This window comes from Zalophus californianus, chromosome 2 (assembly GCF_009762305.2).
Source record: "Zalophus californianus isolate mZalCal1 chromosome 2, mZalCal1.pri.v2, whole genome shotgun sequence".
NCBI classification, from domain to species: domain Eukaryota; kingdom Metazoa; phylum Chordata; class Mammalia; order Carnivora; family Otariidae; genus Zalophus; species Zalophus californianus.
Window position 1 is genome coordinate 1,247,638 of NC_045596.1, and position 19,684 is coordinate 1,267,321.

A 19,684-nucleotide genomic window follows, 5' to 3' on the forward strand; every position below is an offset into this window, starting at 1 on the left:
ATGTTGTGGGCAGCCACGAGCCCCGGCACAAATTGTGGTTTCTATTACTATGAAAGATAGGGACGGTCTCAGAAAGCCTCTCATAGGAGTACTCTTTGGGAGGAAGTAGGAGCACAAGCTCCCCAGACAGGGCCTGGAGTCGCGGTGGAGGAGCCAGTCTTGAGGTGTGCCCTAGACCCCTGAGCAGGGGAAAGCAAGTGGACAGATATGTGTGGAAAAGGGGACGGAGAGAGAGAGTTAGGAACACAAGGGCTGGCTGGGACCCTTGTGGCTTGGGTGTGGACAGAGCAGAGGTGAGCACTAAGAGGGCAGAGAGGAGGGGTCCCCAGAGGAGAGGGGGCAGCCGAGAGTCATGAAGACAGCTGACACAGGTGAGGGCTTTGGTTAGAAAGGAGGGGTTGTCATGTCACATGCTGCTGAGGTCAAGAAGGGCCAAGCCTGGACCACTAGATTTGGCAGCACTGGTCATTGTTGACCTTGATAAGAACAGGGTTAATTGTGGGTGGGGAAGGCCTGAATGGGGGTTTCACGGGAGGAGAAGAGGTGGGCAGAGTCGGCACAGACAGTTCTTGCAAGGAGTTTAGCCTTGCGAGTGGTCAAGGCTGACAGCATTCAGGCTCTGTCCTAGAGCCATGACACCGCTTTCCTGCTCATCTGTAGGCAGATTCAATCAAGAGCATCTGCCACGACTATATATGTAAATATGATTCTAGGCTAAGCAGTGAATTGGGAACACATTATCTTTAGGACAGCTTTAATTTTTTCTGGACTTGATGTTTGCCTTAATGTTCCCACACTGTCTGCCTTTATCACATCCTTAACCTCAAGTCACCTCTAGGCCCCCTGCCAGGCTCTGGACCTCCTGCTCCCAGGCAGCTGGGTACTCCTGCTGCCCATTGCCTACCTTTCACTCTTTTGGTCTGGAGTCACTGTTTCCTAGACCTCTTGCCAGCCCCTCCATGTTGCATGTCTTCAAGCATCTTCCTAGAAAACATTGTGGTAAGTAAACTCTCTGAGCTGGCCTGTCTGAGAATATCTTTTGCGGCACGTTCAATTCATAGCCCCTCCTACCTCCGGGCCTTTGCACAGGCTGTGGCCTCTCCGTGGAGTTATGCACTTGGCCTCCTCCATGACCCACCTCACTCTTTAGTTCCTTATCCTACCTTGCTTTTTGTTTGTTTGTTTGTCCCCAAGGGATACTAGAGCTTTGATCTCTTTTATTTATTTCCGACCCTCCCCTGCTGGATTGGAAAGCCTCAGGAGGACTGGGCTTTGTTCTTTTCAGGGCCCGATAGAGGGTGGGCACTCACTGAGCCTGTGTAGAGGGGAGGGATGGCTGCTGGGTCATGGACTCTGGGTGAGGAGGTTGAGCAGTTTGGGTGCCTGTCAGGAGCTTTTCCCTCCCACCCCCAGGACGCTCTCGGGACTGAAGGTTCACTCAAAGTGCTGGACAGGCTTTAATCAGAAGTCTCGGTCCCTTAGCTGGGGGAAATAATAATAATCACTATTATATTATGGTTGTTCCCTCCTCTTTTCTCTTTGGGCAGCTACTGTCAGTTGCACACTGGGCCTCCCATCTGCTCTGATTTTCTTTTGTCTTCCCATCCCTTGGTCTTTTGGTTCACTTCTCTGGAGACCCCTTGGCCTTCCGCGCTCCCACTCATCTCTGTTGCTTCCCAGGCCCCCCTGTACCTCTGACCGCTGGTGAAGTTTAGGTCTCAGTCCCCAGGTTCCCCCCCCCACCCCCGGCAGGGACAGGCTGGCCCTCAGGGTGTCCTTGGAGGAGACCCAGTGGGTCTGCTCCAGGTTGGGCCCCAGGGTCCCTTCTTCACTTGGGGTGAGGGGTTTTTTCTGCTAATGCACCGTCCTGTGTTTGGCGCCCCCTCCTAGCATGGAACAGGGGAGGCCCAGGGCACCCACCCTACTCTACCTCTGGAGTCTGGGAGGGGTCCTGGCCTGCACGCGCGCCCCCCTTTTGTGGGCCGGGGTCTAGCTTCGACCGTGACTCCGGGACTGCAGGGGTGCAGGGTGGAATTGCAGGTGGTTGGGGCTGCCCAGGCGACTAGGGTGTGGGTGCAGAGGGGACTCCGAGCAGCAGAAACCAGAGGAGTGCATGGGAGAACGGACCCGGAGAACGGACCCACCCAGCCTCGATTTCCTTGTCTGTGAGATGGGTTCTTGATGCAGGCAGAAGGCGCAGGGTGCGGTGGGGGGGCTTCACGTCACTGGGGAGGGAACAGGCTCAGTGGCGGGCCTGGGACCCTGCTGCCTGGGCAGACCTCCCTTCCCTTTAAGGCCACCCCCACTCGGATCGCTAAAGCCCAGGCCCTGAGGTCTCCAACATCTTCCAGGTGGCTGTCCCTGGTGTCCAGCTCTGTCCCTTCCAAGCTGAGTCTGGCTGTATCCTCCCCACTTCCTCCTGGCACTCTCCAGGGCCCTCTAGACCAGGATGCTGCAGTGCTAGGCTAGCCAAGCTATCTTGGGAGGCAGGGGGTTCAAGACTTGGGGCTGAAGGTGAGGTCAGGCCACCTGGAGGAAGGGACCTCTGCAGATGCAGGGCCTACCAAAGTCAGGCTGAGTGGAAACACAGGTCCTTCCCTCCACCTGTGGGCTTGACTTTGGGGGCCAGAGGAGGGTGGGTGGGTTGGGTAGTAGCCAGCAGAGGCTGTGGCCCTCTAAGGGCTGGGCCACTCTGCACGGAGGAGCCTCTTTGCACCAAGTCTGGGGTCAGAGATCCCTGGATCCTCCACCTGGTCCTCCCTTCTGGCCCCCATCACAGAACAACAGAATGTTTCCCAAATCCCCAATCTGGTGCTCAAGGCCCACATCCAAAGCCCTATCTCCCCTTCCTCTGAAGCCCCTTGACTCCTCTAGGCACATGAGCCACCCCTCTGCATTCCTTGTTTTTCCTGCCTGGATCCCCTGCTTGCTGTTGGCTTTGCCAGGACACGTCTGCCCTCCACCTGGTCAACCTCAGGACACGCTGCAGCCTGGTCCACTGTGGCTGGTTGGGCTCTCGGCAGCGTTCAGACAGCACATGGAGTGATTTCTGAATGACCTGTGTGCTCCTTTGAGATTCTCCACGGTTTCACTTTCTTGTCTTGGAAGATGACAGCCAGGCCCCAGATAAACCCAGGCATCTGGGAAATAGAGTGTGGGGTGACTTCCCAATTTGGCTGCCCCCTTCCACCATGGTCCTTGCGCTGGCGATCCTGGCTGTGGACCAGTTCAGCTCCTGGGTCCGGGGTCCCCCCTACTCTACCCGGGTCCCTTGGCGGGACGCTGGCGAGGGGTCGTCCCCTTCCTAGCCTCTAGGTGATGGTAGCCGCCTGGCTGGGCCCCAGGCAGGCTGAGGATCCTTAGACCTGGTCCCCTAGGTCGCGACTCCAACCATGCGGGTGTGGTGAACTCGGCTCCAGGCTGCCCTGCGGGGCCACCGCGGGGAATGCGGCGCGTTGCGGGGCGACGCGGGGAAGGGGTGCATAGCTGCAGGGGGCTGGGTTCATAAAGTGTTAGGGGAGGGATCTGAGATTACCTGTCCCCCACCCTCACCCTCACACCCCGCCCCCGGCCCGCAGCGTCGACAGGCAGATAGGGCTCGCAGGGACCCGCAAGGCTCGGCAAGAGCACCCCCCCCCCCGCACCTGCACCGAGATCGTGGAGCGCATGCGCGGGCCGAGGAGGGCGGGGGGCCGAGCCGGGAGGGGTCCGACCAGCCCAGCGCCCCCCGTGCCCGCTGCGGGAATTCGGTGTCGGAGCGGAGGGTTGCTGTGCTGCGCCCGGACGCGGGGGGCTGCGGGCGATCTGGGCATTAGATCCCGCTCCGACCGCGTACCCGCGCGTCCAGCCCGTGTGGCCCCGGGCGCAGGTTCCCAGGGGCGCCAGGCCGGGGAAGCCGCGGCGCCCCTCCCCGGGGCCCTGGCCGGGCGTCGCATTCAGACAAAGGGGCGGGAGATGGAGATGGAGATGGTTCGGTGACTGCGCCCGGCGGCCGAAGAGGAGGAGGACGCGGCGCCGCGGACTCCAGCGGCCCAGGCCCGGGACCGGGCGCTCCCGGGCCCGCGTAGAGGGGTGGAGGCGCGGAGGTGCAAGGGCCGGGCGGGAGGCGCCCTGCCCGGAGCCCCCACGGGGCGCTCCCTCCGGGCCGGGAACCCGGGTCGCGCGCTCGCTCGTCCCCGGCCACCTCGCGGGGCTCGGCCGCTCCGTCGTACCCCGGGCTGCCCGCGCCACCCCAGCCCAGGCGCACTCCCGCTGGCCGCCCGCACCCGGCCGCCGCGCAGCGCCCAAGTGTGCCATCGGGCGGGCGCGGAGGCGGTGTCTGCTCCCACCCCCGAGATCACATGGTGACCCTCGGCAGCCAATGCAGTGGACGCTAGGACCCTGCGGGACCCCAGGCGCCGCGACTGCACCGGCGCCGCTGCATTATAAATACTTCTCCAAAATGCGGCGCAGCTCCCTGCGCGCGCCCCGGCCGCCCGCCGCCTCCGCCCCGCGCCCCTGAGCCGCCGCCGCCGCCGCCGCCGTTGCCGCCGCTGCCGCCGCCGCCGCGGGTCCGAGGGCGCCGCGCCCTTGCCCTGGGCCCGGGCTGTGCCCGCCCGCAGCCCGGCCCGCGTCCCCGCGCTGCGCCGCCCGGCCGGGTGCATGCATTGTGGGCCTCCCGACATGGTCTGCGAGACGAAGATCGTGGCCGCCGAGGACCATGAGGCGCTGCCGGGGGCCAAGAAGGACGCGCTGCTCGCCGCCGCCGGCGCCATGTGGCCCCCGCTGCCCGCCGCGCCCGGGCCGGCCGCCGCGCCCGCCGCGCCCCCGCCCGGCCCCCAACCCCGCGGCGGCGCGGGGGGCGCGGGACCGCCGGGGGGGCGCGGCGTGTACATCCGCGAGTTCCGCGCTGCCGAGCAGGAGGCGGCGCGCCGCATCTTCTACGACGGCATCATGGAGCGCATCCCCAACACGGCCTTCCGCGGCCTGCGGCAGCACCCGCGCACGCAGCTGCTCTACGCCCTGCTGGCCGGTCAGTGCGCGGGGGACCCCGCCGCGCTCCGCCTGCCGCAGTCCGCGCCCGCCCGGCCCCTCCGGGGACAGACGCGCAGGACGCCCTCAGCCCCGCTCGCCCCTACCTCGGGCCCCGGGCCCCGGCCGCGCTCTGTCCCTGCCCAGGACTCAGCCCGGGAGGGAAGCGGACCCCTCGCGCCCCCTCGCGCCCCCTTGGGCCCCCTCGGGCCCCCTCGCTCGCGCACGGACGCGCACCCGCACGCCACCGGCTTTCTGCGGCGGCCTGGGGCGAGGTGGCCACCGGCGGTGGCGTCCGGGCTCCTGGCCAAGGCGCGCCTGGCAGGGGCGTGGGAACGAGCGCCGGCGGCGGGTGGGGGGCTGCGGGCAGGGGAGAGGGCCGGGGTCTCCACCTGCATCCCCCTTCTGTGCGGCCCCGCCTCTCCGGTCCCTTCCCTGGTCGTCCCGGGTGGGGGCGGGGTGACGGCAGGTAGCGCCCGCTGCTGAGGCTCTGCGCCGGGCGCGTGTAACTATATATAATCCGCGGGGCGGGGGAGGCTGCCTCAGCGGCTCCAAGTGCTAATTTATGAGGGGAAGACAGCCAGCTCCCCGGAGTGCGGGGTGGGGGGGAGGAGGGCGAGCACCGAGGAAGCAGAGTGAGGGGATGAAGGGGGGCATCAGAAACCCCTAGGGGCTTTGAGGCCTTTCCCCTGAAGCTTCGGGAGGGTGGTTGTCCCCATTTCACAGATGAGGAGCTTGAGGCTGGGGGTTGTTACTCTCCCAAGGTCATGCAGCAAAAGTGACTTTCACTGCAGGCTTGTCTGCCTCCCGGCAGCTTGGACGAATCTGGAAGCAATCTCGGGCTTCCCTCACCCCCTCCTCATAACCCCCGGGGCTGGCCCTGGGAAGAAGGTGGTCCTGGGGCCCTCTGCTGGAAGATGCCCCCTTCCACTCCCCACTTTTGCAAGGGTGAGGCAGCCTGCAGGGGCCTGGTCGAGCAGCTGCGTAGCTTCCTACCTTGCTAGAGTGGCAGAGGTGTATTCGAAGCCCCTTCCACAGCTGCGGGGCCACATGGGTGGTTGGCATGCCCCCCCCCCCCCCCCCCCCCCGGCCAAGGAACCCTGCCTGGCGCTGTTGCTGCCAGCCATTGAGGGCGGCCTGCCCAGAGGCCACTGCTGTGCTCAGAACAGTTAGAAATCCTGTGATGTCAGGCTACCAAGCTGCATGTCCTTATGGTAGGAAGTTTGGTAACGGGGAAAAAGTGGAAGGAGCAGGTAGGCTGACCCACCGCTCCTCCAGGGAAAACAGTCGTGACACATTTGGCGTGGTCTCTCCTCTGCGCGTGTGCCCGACTGGCTTATTTAGCAGGGAGCTGGTGGGGGGTCTCCCAGCCTGCTGGGGCCCTTGTGCACCTGGCGGGTGTCCCAGGGGCTCTGCTCGGCCGCTGCTCACCAGGCCCACCTCTCCTCGCAGTGCTGTGTTTCGCCCTGACCCGCTCGCTGATGCTGACGTGCCTGGTGCTGGCCGGGCTGCTGGGCCTGCGTTACTACTACAGCCGGAAGGTGGTCCTCGCCTACCTGGACTGCGCTCTGCACACGGACATGGCGGACATCGAGCAGTACTACATGAAGCCCCCCGGTGAGTCTGCGGCTCCAACCTCTTCCTCCCCCCTCCCTTTGCTCCTCGCACGCTCTCACAGCCCCTACTGCTGGCAGGGCCACCCATACCCCAAGCACCTCAGGACAGACAGGCCCCAGGGGGACGGCCACGCCTAGGTGGGCCCGGGCTGCTTCGCCCCCATGACCAAGCCTTCAGAGTCACGGAGGGCTCTGGCCAGGGGTTGGGAGTGCAGCAGGCCGGCAGGGGCTGAGGGCGGCAGAGCTGGGCCCCTGGTGCTGAAGCACGGCCCCCGAGTGTCCACACAGACCCTGGGCCTCTGTCCTGCACCCCGTGAGGGCAGGGTGCTGAGCGTCCTGAGCTAGCCCTGGGCCCCGGTGCCCTGGCTCCGCTCTCCGTGCAGCCTGCACGATGCCCTTTCCCTGGTGTTTGCTGAGGGGCTGGGGGTCTGCTGTGCTTTGCTTGGTCTCAGGCTGGCCGGGAGTGCCAGGGACCTGGTGTGGCAGGGGCAGAGGGTCTCCTGGTGGGGAGAGGGTTCTGGGTGGGAGTCTTCGAGGCCTGGGAGCCCCGGAAGAGCAGGGTGTTGAGTCTTGGCCTCCATTTCTGGTCTCTGGGCCATTTAGTGAGGCAGAGGGTCTCTCCCCAGCCCCCTGGCCTTCTGTACGAGGAGGGACGGGGTCTGGTCTGGAGGGGCCTGCAGCTCCCTGGGGGCTGTTCTGGTCCTCCAGGCTGACCCAGAGGCAGGCTAGGTCCTAGGAGGCAGGACCACATGGTTTTCCTCCTGTCCAGGGCCAGAGAAGGGGGCCTTTGTCTCTGCCCTCTGGGGTGTGAGGGTCTCCCAGGTGCGGGAGGGTTCCCAGGCTGAGGAGACGGGACAGTGTGGGCCCCAAGAGTTGGTGAGGGCAGAGAGGAGCCTGGTGAGGGCCAGGGAAGGGCAACAGGGGATAAGAGAGGCAAGGCATCCCAGCACAAGGGTGCCCCCCCGAGCCGGCCCACCCTGTGCTGCCCTGCCTCCACCCCCATCCCCACCCCTGCAGCTGGCCAGCCTTTGGCACCTTGGGTTCTCCTTGACCCTTTCCTCAGCTCGAGCTCAGCTTTTCATCGGCCTCCATGGAGTTGCCCGGGACGGGAGGGAGCGCAAGTGTGAGACCCGCCTAGCTGGCGCCCAGGTCCAGGCTGCAGGAGCAGGAGGGGGCTCAGGTTGGGAGCCCGGGGTGGCACGAGGACCCTGCTCTTTCTGGGCTGCAGTCTCCCTGGGTGCGAATGGGGGGAGGGGTCCTGCTTGCTGTCCTGAGGCGTTTGGTAGGTTGCAGGAAGGTGCCACTGGGGCAGGGAGGCTGGACCACAGCTGATGGAGCCATGCTGCTCAGGGAATGGGAAGAGTTGGTCTGGCCTGGCTGTGTGGGGGGAGCCAGAAGCCCTGGATGGTGGGCAGGCCAGCTAGTGGGGCAGTCCCTCGGGGCAGCAGGCCCTCAGCCATTGCTGAGCTCGGCTGCATGCTAGGTCTCAGGGTACGGCGGTGAATGAGACAGGAGCCCGTCTTGCTGAGCTGATGGGGGACCTGCCAGCAGACAAGACAGTGGGGGACCCTTGGAGGTTGGGCGGAGGCGTGAGATCTCTGGGCAAGGTCAGGTGCAGAACCTTTACGGGGGAGAGTTTGGCCACTGAAGGAGAGAAGGTGGCAGGGGGTGGTGCTGGTGGCAGACACGGCCACGGGGGCTGGAGTGGCCATGGGCAGGGCGCGTGCAGGTGGGGCTCCTCAGAGCGGGCACCCCTGTTGGCCAGCCCCTGCCCCCTGGGGCCTCTGGGCCGGTGGTCAGCAGAGGTGACCAGGCTCTCCTGCCCTGCAGGCCTCCCCTCCCATGTTCATTCTCTCTCTCCTTGCTTCTCTCCTGACCCCCCCTTTGGCCCTCCTCTCCCTTTTCCTGCCCTGCATGGGGCTGTGATTGGTCCAGGCCATGGGCGGGGATGGCTGGCCTGGCCACTGGGCTCCTGCCCAAGAGAGGCCAGGGTCAGTGGGAGGCGTGCATTGGTGCCCATCCGTCCTGATTGTCCACTTGGACTGTCCCCCAAACCTGCCAAGGGCCTGCTTCTGTGTCCTGATCACGCAGGCCGTGGGGCCCCCAAGCTCAGCAGCTCCTGACCTAGGAGAGTGGAGGCCACAGGCCCTCCTAAGGCCCCAGGGGCATGGCTCCCAGAGGGGCCCTGCTGTCCTGGCCTGTCCGCCCAGACCCGCCAAAGTCCCCATTGTAGGGGTGCTTCCGGAGGTCCCCTCAGGGCACTTGTCTCTCTCCAGCTCCCTGGCGTGGCTACACGGGGATAAGTGTGGTGGGGGCCCCAAGTGGCTGGGAGCCCAGGCAGGTCGGCTGCACTTGCGGCCTCTCCGTGGCCGTCCACGGCCATCCAGGCATTAGTTCAGGGGGTAGCTGGGCAGTGGAGGGGTCTGTTTGGCTGAGGCCTGCCCAGCTCTTGGTCCCTGGGGGAGGGAGTGTGGCCCCAGAACTCTTGTCGGCCCAGCCTCAGGCCCAGGGCAGGGGCGGCCGTGGGCGGCAGACAGGTTGGGCCCGGCTCTTTCTGCTCCGAGGGCCCTAGAGGGGTGGCTGCGTCAGGCTGCGGCTCTGATTGCCCTGTCCCTGCAGGCTCCTGCTTCTGGGTGGCCGTGCTGGATGGCAACGTGGTGGGCATCGTGGCGGCGCGGGCCCACGAGGCAGACAACACGGTGGAGCTGCTGCGCATGTCCGTGGACTCGCGTTTCCGTGGCAAGGGCATCGCCAAGGCGCTGGGCCGCAAGGTGCTGGAGTTCGCTCTGGTGCACAACTACTCTGCGGTGGTGCTGGGCACGACAGCCGTCAAGGTGGCCGCCCACAAGCTCTACGAGTCGCTGGGCTTCAGACACATGGGCTCCAGTGACCACTACGTGCTGCCCGGCATGACCCTGTCGCTGGCCGAGCGCCTCTTCTTCCAGGTCCGCTACCACCGCTACCGCCTGCAGCTGCGCGAGGAGTGACCGCCGCCCGCCCGCCCGCCGCCCCGGCCGCCTGTGCCCGCCTGCCCACCGCCCGGGCCCGCTTTCAGACGCTCACCTTGGCGTTTGCGTTGGATTTTTCCTTTCCACCATCACGCGGTTCTCTGGCTGGTCCTCCAGGGGCTGTGGGGCTGTTGCTCATCTGTGACACTTTGGGGCTTGGTTGTTTGCAGCCACGGCCCCCCGCCTCCCCAGCCTGCCGGGGCCGCGTCCTGAGGAGCGACAGCATGGACCGCCGCGTGCCCACGTGCCTGCTCAGCCCGGCCCACCGAGCACAGAGCCTCTGCGGCGCGGCCCCTGCCCCGGCGGGCCCCTGGCCGCCAGCCAGGCTGGGGCTTGGTAGCCAGGCCCCGGGAGGCGTGGCCTGCTGGGCTGGCCGGCCACCGCCCCGTGGGGCACTGAGCTGGCCACGGGCCCCGCTTTGCTCTGTGCATGCTGAGGACATGGCCTGGCTGCCGCATGCCCACGGCCTCCTGCCCCGCTGCCCTGCTCAGACTGGGCCTAGACAGGTGAGCGCCCCCTGCCCGACCTGCCAGCTAGCCACGGCAGCCCACCTGCTCTCGGGAGGGCTCACCTGCCTCTCACCACCCCTCGCTGCCCTCCCCCCCCCCGGCCCAGCTTTGCTTTGACACCGAGTCCCATTTCTTTCCTTTCGGTCCCTGCCCCTCCCCTGCCCCGGCTTTGCTGATTGGCATCGTCACCCAGGTGTGGTTCCCGTAGCAACCTGTTGCACAGCCTGGTCAGGGTCCTTCAGGAGAGCAGGGTGGGGAGGCAGTCACGCAGTCGCCTCTCCCCAGGGCCAGCTAGGTTACAGTGGCCTTTCCCAGACCTCCCCGAGGACCGCTCTGCCTCACGGCTGATGGGCTGTGCCCTGTGAATCTTACTAAGCCAGGCCGCTGCCAACACCACTGAGCCCACAGCTTCTCCCAGCCTGAAACCGACCTATTTTTTAATAAGTTATTTAGACAGAATAGCACTCTGCATGACTTTAATTCTTGGGACAAAATGGTAGTTTATACCTAACACACACACACGCACACACACACGCACCTGTGTGGTCTAGAATATGCACTATTTCTGGCCCAGTTTTGTGGGGGCGGGTGGCTGGGTGGGTGGAGGGTTTCAGATTTTGAAATCTGAAGGGAGACCCTGATTTAACATTCTTTCCCTCAAAAGAGCATTCCTGGTTTGTGAGGAGGCCCTGGGCTGCCCCTGTCCAGCCTTGACTTGTGGGGCTGAGGTGAGGATGGCAGCACATTCCCTGCTGCCTCTGGGAGGGCGAGTGCTGTCCAGCTTGGCTGGGAGGGGGGCAGCCTGGCCGTGCTCCCAGCCTCTCCCTCCTGAGGAGGGAGACGGCGGTCAGGTGTGAGGTGGCCTGGACAGGGGGGAGGAAAGGGGTCGTTGGCAGTGCTCACGTGTCCAGCTTGTAAGCCTGGACCCGGCCATGGTGGCAGGAGGGCCCTAAATGCCCACCGAGGCCCCTCTATTTCGGGAGCTGGGAGAGGGGGAGTGGCAGGCACGGTGGGCCATGGAGCTGGGTCCCGTCTAGGGGACACGGACGGGACGTTCTTAGAAAGGTGCTTCGGAAACTAGCAAACGCGCGAAGCAAGCCGTTTCCTGAGGGGCCTTTCGTGCTGTCAGCAATTGAGATATTTGCAGAACATTGTATAGATCCCGCTCTCTCCCCTGTACATTTCTCCCTGGTGGCGTCCGGTCCCTGCTTGGGGATGGGAGTTTTGTAGACTGTACAGAAATCGGCACCCTATTTTCTTGCAGCTCTCAGATTTTGTTAATCTGGATTATACAGACAGACGTAAAGTGTTTTAGCAAAATGGAAAACAAACAGTTGTGCCTTTTTCCTCTTTTTGTTTGGTTTGGTTTTGGCTTGGGGTGGCCTTAGTTGGTGTGGGGCGTGTTGGGGGCTGTGGCTGGGCTGAGGCCTGGAGGGGCAGGAAGGGCGGGTGGGCGCCATGCGGGCCCAGCATGGTGGGCTGTGTCTTGTCAGTGGTAGCTTGGGGATGCTGCCAGCTTCCATTGATCCTGTGCCTTTGGAGCCTTGGGTCCCTGGTGTGGGGACGTGTGGGTGGGGGCCGTTGGAGCCCACTGGGGCTGCGGCAGAGCCGGGGCTCTGGAGCTGCCAGCATCTGGGGGACGTTGGCCAAAGCGTGTCACCAGGCTTGCTCCTGGGCAGACGCGTGGCCCTTTCCTGTCCTGCTGGCGTCTGTCTGTTCGTGTAGGATCTGTGGGCTGGGTGGGCTGCAGTGTCTTCCCTAGCCCCACCGCGGTGGTGGCCAAAGGTACCAGCTGGCTGTGCCCCGTACTTGGGACAGGGCCTTCGCTTGGCCCGTGCGCAGCTTGGCAGCCCCTGAGGTCACTGGGGGAGCAGACCCCCCCTCGTTCCCCTGGGCCGGAGGCTGGGCACACTCATGGGGAACGCCTGTCCCTGGCTGGCCACTTCCCTCCAGCCTGGGAACTAACTCCTCCACAAACACGCACCAAGATAGGAATTTTATACATTTGTAGAAATCCTGATGTTACTTCTACCTCTGTGAAGCGTCCACCTGGGGCTCTGCTCAGTGGTGTATCTGGGCAGCTCTTGGCGTTGTCAGGCCCTGGGCCCCCTCCCCCTCCCTGCTGGCCTCCTGGGCCTCCCTCAGTGGCTCCTGCCGAGGCCCCGGGGAAGCCGGCCCCCAGGCGTGGCGCCCATGTTCAGGAGACAGGGCTCCCAGGACTTTTGGAAGCCTCTGTTTTTGGATGGGCAAGCAGGAGGTGGGGTGTTCCAGACTGTCTCTGTTAGATGAGCCTGGAACACAAACCCAGTGGGCAGCTCGGGGCAGTGGGATGCAGGACGGCTGAGAACTCTAGCCCCTCCGGATGGCCCAGCACCACCAGCGTCCCCCAGGTATGGGGTCTTCAGAGAGGCTGGCCCCTGAGGGTGGTGGCCACACTGAGTTGTCTGCGGTGCTGAGGCGGCCAGCCGTGTGGAGGCTCATGGTGACATCTGTCCCCTTTCCCCCATACCCACGTCCAGCCTGGCTTCCCACTGCTGCCCTTGGGCGGATGGGACAGAGAGATGCGCCAGCCTGCCTCAGGGAAGCGGGGGCAGCCCTGGGAGAAGGCTTGAACTGGGAGGCCCTACAGCTGGGCTGAGGCCACGAGGTCCTCAGGCAGCCCCCGTCCTGCCCTGGGTGTGTCCTTCCTCAGAGAAGGCCTTTCCAGGGGACAGGCTGGGGGCTGCTCCTCAGATGGCTTCCTTGGGAATCTGGCAAGTGCTGGGGAAGCTCTCTGGGCCACAGGGAGTCACGCAGTGTGAGTGCCTGCCATGGCCGGCCCCATGTGGCCTAGAGCCTGGGCCCTCGCTGGGCTGGGGCCAGGTCAGGGGCTGAGCCCCTCTGGAGCCACCCTCCACACCTGTCTGCGTCCAGGGAACGGCTGACAGCCCAGCCCCCCTCCCAGCAGGTGGGCAGCATGGGTCCTGACTGTTTTGGCCACGGCCAGTGTTCCTGTGCTGGTGGGCCTTTGGCTGAGGCTTTCGGGGCTTGTGTTGTGGGCTGGGTGTGGGGCAGATCCTGGAATGTTTGCCCTTTGGTGCCGAGAGCGGGGCCGCCCAGGGCCCGGGGTGGAGGAGAAGGGGCCCGACCTGCCATTGTTGGATGTATTTTTTTTTTGTAACAGCAATAATTAGCCGTTTTGAAGAAGGGGTGTGTCTGTGTGTGTGCGTGCCTGTGTGTGCGTGTGCATACACGTGCATGCCTGTGCCTGTGTGTACCTGCACATGTGTGCACATGTGTGTAAGTGTGCGGTGACAGGGAGGGGACCTTCTGCTACAGGCTGCGTGGGCTGGCACTCAGCCCCACGCTGAGACACAGGCGCCCCGGCTTGGTGCTGTGCTTCCTTCTCCCAGGCCTGCCCCAGGGCCCAGTGGACCTTGAATGTAGTGCTCCTTCCCCCCTGGCAGATGGCACTGGACGGGCCTGTGTGAAGCGGGGGGACCCGGGATAAGCCTTTGCCTGGGTCTCCGGGGAGGACGCTCAGCCAGACCAGCCAAGATCAGATTTGATGACACGGAGTCACCTTGGTTAGGCTGTTTGACCACAGCCACTGCGGACACCGTGTCTTAGGGCGAGCAGAGCCCAGATCATGTCATGGTGGCTGGGTTCACTTCCTGTGGTTCACTTCCTTACTGTTGATGACCCCACAATTGTGGCAACTGTCCTGAGACCCCAGGATGTGCCAGAACAGCCCTCGGGAGGGTCCGGAGGGGCAAGGGAGACAGGCTGCAGGGCCAGGGGCAGGTGGGGGTCCCAGGCTTCCTGTGGGTGTGTGAGCAGTGGGGGCGGGGGGGGGGGGACAGTGCCGTGGGTCTGCCCGCACGGCCCCCAGTGCTGCTGTTTTTCAATAAAACCAGAGCTGATGGAACTGGACTCCTGTGCGTTCTTGAGGCATGCTGCTTTTCTGCAGATGCTGGACTCCTCCTTGGGGATGGGGGCAGGTGCTGGGGTGACCTCTGGAGCTGAGGCCGCTGTCCCTGTTGCTGGCCACCCTGGCCGGTCTCCACCGCAGGCCTGGGCATCCGCCTGCCCACTTGGCACCTCTGAGAAGCAGCTCAGCTCTGAGGGGCTCAGGTGAGGTGTCAGGCCTACCTCCCTCCTGGGGACAGTGAGGTGCTGTCCGGCCCCAGATAACTCAGCGTAGGGCCCTCCCTTGGTAGAGGAGCAGCCTTGGCTCATCCCCTCCCCAGGGGTGGCCTCCCGCGGCAGGAGGGCTTTGGGCAGGCTCTAGGATCAGCCAAGTCAAAACCAGCATCTGTGGTCTTGAAGCCTGAGGGCCCAGCTTCTTTAGGCAGCACACTCTGGTCCTCGCTGGGCGGGGGCACCAGGCGTGTTTGGACATCAGCCTGGGGCCGGTGTGCAGCCCAGCAGTGGCCGTGCCTCTGAGGTGACCGCATAAAGACAGGCCCCCCAGAGGCGTGGCCACCCCCATGCACACAGGCACGTGGACAAGCAACACAGGCCCGAGGCTGGCATGGAGGGGACCAGCTCTCCAGACTCTGGAATGTTCTATTACACAGTGGTCAGGCCTGGCCATACAGATCCTTGTGCACCCCGTGAAAACAGTGACACTATCCTGAAGCGGGCCTGGGCCCGGTAAGCAAAGTGGGGTCCACACAGGAGGTGGCGTGTAAAGCCCAGTCACCGCCTATCTGAGCAGCTCGGGTGCACGCGGGAGGCAGCTTCTCGCTTGGACCCATGGCTGCATCTGAGTGCCCGTCAACATGTCCCTCCACCCCAACAGGTGCCGTGGGGACCCTCAGAATCCAGACGGGGAAGCACGTGGGAGGGGAGACCCTGGGGAGCCAGGATGCCCTGGAAGCAGGACCACCAGGGGTCCCTTTGCAGGGGCTGTGAGGAAGAGGCCGCTGAGCAGAGGTGCAGGAACGGGCGGGGCTGTAGTCCCACCTGTGGCACGGACTACCCAAGTGGGCCTGTACAATGTGCCTCTGTGTCCCCACTGTGCAAGGGGGGGCACCGTGAGGCTGTTGGGGTGCACAGTCTGGGAGAACCACTTTGAGAGGAGGGTTGGGGGGAGCTGGCTGGCCCCCAGGGACTGGTCACTAGCCGGCAGGAGGTTCGTGGGGAGGCTGGGGAGCCCAGGAATGTTGACTCCAGAGGCCCCGACGGCCTGGCTGGGCACATGGGAGTCAGCTGTGAGCACAGAGCCCATGGCTGTCCCGCTGTGCTCTCCTTATGCACTGCTGCTGTCCGGGTGGCCTGGGAGGAGGGGCGCCCCGTGGCTGTGGGGAGCTCGGGGGGCCAGCAGGGAGGGCTTCAGCCTGCTGGCAGCTCCTTGGGCACCGGCTCGGTGCTGAGCAGCTGTCCACCTGGAGGAATGCGCCCGGGCTCTGTGGGAGAAGGGCTGGGGGTGCCTGCTGTGGGCCAGGCAAGGCCACTCCCATTTCAGGCACTCAGCCCTGGCTCTGGCCGAGGGGCTCAGCGCTGTGGGCATGGCGTTTCCCATCCACGGGAAGAATTCATTTGCACAGAGACTCGGCCCGCTTTGAATAAGGCTTTTACTACAGGGGACAACCCAGGGGATGAATGTGGCCCTCTCCACGTCCTGCTCAGCTGTGAGCCGGTACAAAGCGCCCAGTGCTGACCTTGGGGAAGGCCACACAATGGGCTGGTGGAAACTAGTTCTCTCCTCCCACTGTTGCCTGGGGCTACAGACAAAATGAAGGCAAAAAATGCACGCACCCGGGTAGGTGCTGACAAGGGGGCTGGTGGTGGCTGGGTGGTTGCTTGGAGACTCAGCAGGACGTGGGCTGGTCCGAGGGCCTGGGGGCCTCCTGCAGCGGCACCAGGTGCCCCCACGAGTGGCCAGCACTCAGGCTCACCTTCAGGGGCACCTGTGGGCAGCAGCAGCGGTGAGGACCAGGCCCAGGCTAGCATTCCCGGCTGGCTCCCAAGCCCACATGCAGGTGGGCATGGGCCCCTGGTGCTAGGAAGCCACTTGGCCCAAAGACATGACTAGACGCGGCCACAGCGCACCGCTGGGGACAGATGCACGCACATGCTCGCAGTGACAGGCAAACGGGCACCCCCAGGTCATAATACCTCAACCATGGCTGAGCTCCCAGCTGACCTGCCAGGGCCTCTGTGCCAGGGAGCAGGCCTGCAGGTGCCTCACGGGCTCACCACCTCAGGGTCCTGCTCCCTGGGGTCAGTTGGTTCTGAGAGATGCCAAAGGGGGGCCTGCAGAGCCCTCCCAGGGACCCTAACCTTGAGAGGGACCTTGCCAAGGCCCTTGACCATGGCTCAACAGCTCCCTCTTGGCAGGGAGGATGGGGGCTGCCTGTAGCTGCACAGCGGGAGCAGCCCCTCTGCTCCCTGCAGGACTACAGGTGGTGGTGGTGGTGGGGGGGGGGTTCCTGGGCCTCCAGGAACCACAGGGCAGGTGCGGGAGGGCAGTAGCCTGGGGGCTCAGGTGCAGCGGGCAGGGCTGGGTGCCCTGTGTCTTGGCTCTGCAGGACTCTCCTCTGCCACCTGGGTGGTTCTGGCTGGGAGTGGCCAGCTGGGAGGAGCCTGGCAGAGTTGAGTGTGACCCGCCGGCTCCCCTCCGCTCCCTCACCCCCTCACCTGCAGCTGTAGCTCCAAGGCCCGCACGTTCCGCAGGGACTCCATGGTCCCCCTGACAAGAGCTGGAACAAAGTTTCGGAAAAGAGGGACAGGGGCAGCCCCAAGCAGAGATGGGGCCATCATGGGAATGCCCAGGGCCCAGCCCTGCCCTGGCCCCCAGGCTCCCCAGTTATTCCGAGGCCATGTGGTCAGCTGTGCTGGTGGGTCCGGCAGCCCCGGCATTACCCTGTGGCTGGTTGCACTGGCCACATCCCCAGCACGGGCCTGAAGGCACCTTAACTGCTCCAACCGTGGTTGCTGGGGGCAAGTTTCTCTGCTGCCGACCTCACCCCCAGCCCCAGGCTCAGCCAGTGGAGGCCTGGGCAGGTGGGGCTGGGGGCAGGACTGCGCCTTGGCCTCCAGCCCTGTCCAGAGGCTCTGGGGCTGGGAAGAAGAGGGAGTGTAGGGCAGCCCTGGCTGGAGCAGCGGGGCCCACCAAATGGCCCATGAACTTTAATGTGATGGTAAAGCCCGGAAGGGCAGCTCTGTGGTGCTGGTGGGTTGGCCCGGCTGCGTGGCCTCAGTCACCATGGGCCAGTTACCCTCCAGCCCTGAGAAAGGGAGCAGCCCAGGCAGGGGAGGGGTCAGCTGGCTCAGTGTTTCTCGGAGTTGGCTTGGAACTCTTTTGCCCCTTTGATCAAGAAATATTTCATTCCATCCTACTAAGTTATCTGCAATTTTCGATACAAATATTGTGACAGAAAGACCCCCTGAAGGGGTGGGTACTGCCTTGTTCTCCCCTCCCTGGCTCTGGGATTAACCTGCCAACTCCCTGGGGACCGGTCTCTGGGTGCCTGGGTGGGACAGTGGCTACCCGAGGGCTGTACACCGGAACTCTGTGGCTTTGTTTCCTTCTCTGTGCTGTGCACAGGGTCATGGCGGGGGGCAGGAGGCAGGGGTGGAGACTGGGGCATGAGGCTGCTGGGTAACTGGGAGGGCAGGGTAACTGGACTCCCCCGCCCCTCTGGCCTGCACATCAGGAGCCCTGCAGAGGGGGCCACGGCCACGCTGGGGGGCTTCAGGGGTGTCCAGGTGCTTCCTAAGGGCAGGAGGCAGGACCTTGGCCTCCCTCACCCTACTGGGGAAATACTGGCTGTGCAGGGAACCACCCCCAAGGGATGGAGTCCCCTCTGCAGGATGGAGTCCGCACACTTAGCATCGAGTCCCCACTGTAGGACGGAGTCCGCACTCTAGGACCAAGGGCCACAAGGCCAGCAAGTCCAGAAGGGGAGTCCCCATCATCTGAGAGCCCTGATGCTGAGGCAGACCCCAGGGAGGACTGGGACATGGCCAGCATGGGGCACGTCCACTCAGCACGGGGCAGGGAAGTGGCCCGGAATTCCCACAGGGGGCAGACGCCAGCCAGCCAGGGGAGCCACATTAGCTATCCGGGAAGTCAAAGCAGCTTTGTGCTACCCAGGCTCACCTGCAAACTCTGGAATCTGTGAATCTTCCACCTCAAATAGCAGCTCATCATGAATTTGGGCGACCAACCTGGAAGACATGGCGGTTTTGGGGGGGAGTCACCCTGAGATGTGGCCTCTGGATCCCATGCTTTGCATGGGGCACCATGGAAGATTGTGGCACAGGGTGCTCTAGAGGATGTGACTGGGTGGGGAGTGGGAAGACCTGGGAAGACCCCTGCTGCCTGGGGTCCCCTGACTGTGACCAGGAGAGTCTCCAGGGAAGAGGGGAGCACAGGTTAGAAGTGACCCCAGCCCCTGGATCCCATCACAGGGGGCACCTGGGACACCCAGCCAGGACTGGATGTAAATGTCTTCCCACAGAGTTGAGGCCACCAGACCTCAGCAAGTCGCTGCTTGTGGGTCTCAGGAGGGCTTAGGCTCAAGTGACGGGGGCCAGCAGGTGCATGCATTCTGTGGAAGGTGGGATCTGGGCTGACGTAGGTGCTTTGGGTGGATGACGCCTTCCATGAGCTGTGGCCCAGGGCAGAGGAAGGTGGCTTGCTCCGTGCACTCAGGGAGGGGAGGTGTGGTACAGGTGACCCACAGGAAAGATGGGGGACATCAGGGAGGGACCTGTGTGCTCTGCCCTTTGTGTGACTTGCTGTCTCCAGGACAGGGGCCTTCGAGGTCAGAGGCCACGTCTGGTCCTTGTCATTTTGCAGGCCCTGTGTGGGAGGGAAGAGGCGGCAGGCAGAGGCTCTAGGAAGGCAAGGCTGCCCAGGAAATGTGCGGTGAGGCCCCCCATGCAGGGGTCGTGGCAAGCCCCGCTGAGAGAGGGAGCAGCTCTTCCAACCACAGGGCAGAGATGAGCGCTGCTGCCACGTCCGGGGGCCCCCGGCTTTGCCGCAGGCCTTCCTGCCGGTCCTGCGGGGAGAGGATCTGGCCGAAATTCTGGGCTGCCCTCTGGAAGCCAGAGCAGGCTGGTGGCATGGCCCCCGGTGGGGTCTTTGTTCCCACGGGATCTTTGTTTTCAAATTGGCAGAAACTCAGAAGAGGCCCTCGTTCCTTCTTTCAGATTTAGCAGCATCAGCGTTCACACTTCTTGAAATGACGCTGTGAGTTCTGAGCCACCAGTGTGGCAGCAACCTAAGAATAGGCCTGAGTCGTTAGTCAACTTACACATCGCTCCCACAGCTGACGGCGACATTCCCGGACGTCCAGCTGGAAACGGGGGCACGAGACAGGAGAGGGGCAGCTGAGTGCGCGAGTCAGACTCCGCTGCTCCCGGGGAGTGACTGCCCGCTGTCCCGCTGTCCTCCACGACACTCCTGTGAGCAAGTGCTCCGGCAGAGCCCGGCCTCTTCGGCGCCCGCCGCTGGCCTCGCCCTGTCATCTCCCTGTCACCGCCTCGCACGCTTCCTGCTTCCCCCCTCCCGGCCTTAGGAGCAGGCCCGCGGCCGCCCTGCCGTCTC

General features: G+C 64.3%; 2 protein-coding genes across 2 annotated transcripts in view; one reads left to right on the plus strand and one right to left on the minus strand.

Annotated features, from left to right (window-relative positions):
• Window positions 1–4,562: 4,562 nt before the first annotated feature.
• NAT8L (N-acetyltransferase 8 like) lies at window positions 4,563–13,971 on the plus strand. Its single transcript, XM_027600037.2, has 3 exons — window positions 4,563–5,011; window positions 6,463–6,627; window positions 9,246–13,971. Exons 1-3 carry the CDS (start codon window positions 4,642–4,644, stop codon window positions 9,611–9,613), a joined length of 903 nt encoding a protein of 300 aa, XP_027455838.1. The 5' UTR covers window positions 4,563–4,641; the 3' UTR covers window positions 9,614–13,971.
• A 1,724-nt stretch (window positions 13,972–15,695) lies between these two features.
• Window positions 15,696–19,684, minus strand: part of POLN (DNA polymerase nu) — a 144,095-nt gene continuing 140,106 nt past the window's right edge. Inside the window, exons 24-26 of the mRNA XM_027598346.2 lie at window positions 18,233–18,300; window positions 16,768–16,829; window positions 15,696–16,037 (exon numbers count right to left, since the gene is read on the minus strand). Coding sequence (XP_027454147.1) covers window positions 15,939–16,037; window positions 16,768–16,829; window positions 18,233–18,300 — 229 coding nt within the window. The 3' untranslated portion in view covers window positions 15,696–15,938. The remainder of the gene's footprint in view (window positions 16,038–16,767; window positions 16,830–18,232; window positions 18,301–19,684) is intronic.

Coding starts and splice junctions, on each gene's coding strand:
- NAT8L (XM_027600037.2), top strand. CDS start 4,642: ATGCATTGTGGGCCTCCCGACATGGTCTGCGAGACGAAGATCGTGGCC. Junction 5,012..6,462: donor GCTCTACGCCCTGCTGGCCG/GTCAGTGCGCGG, acceptor CTCTCCTCGCAG/TGCTGTGTTTCGCCCTGACC. Junction 6,628..9,245: donor GTACTACATGAAGCCCCCCG/GTGAGTCTGCGG, acceptor CTGTCCCTGCAG/GCTCCTGCTTCTGGGTGGCC.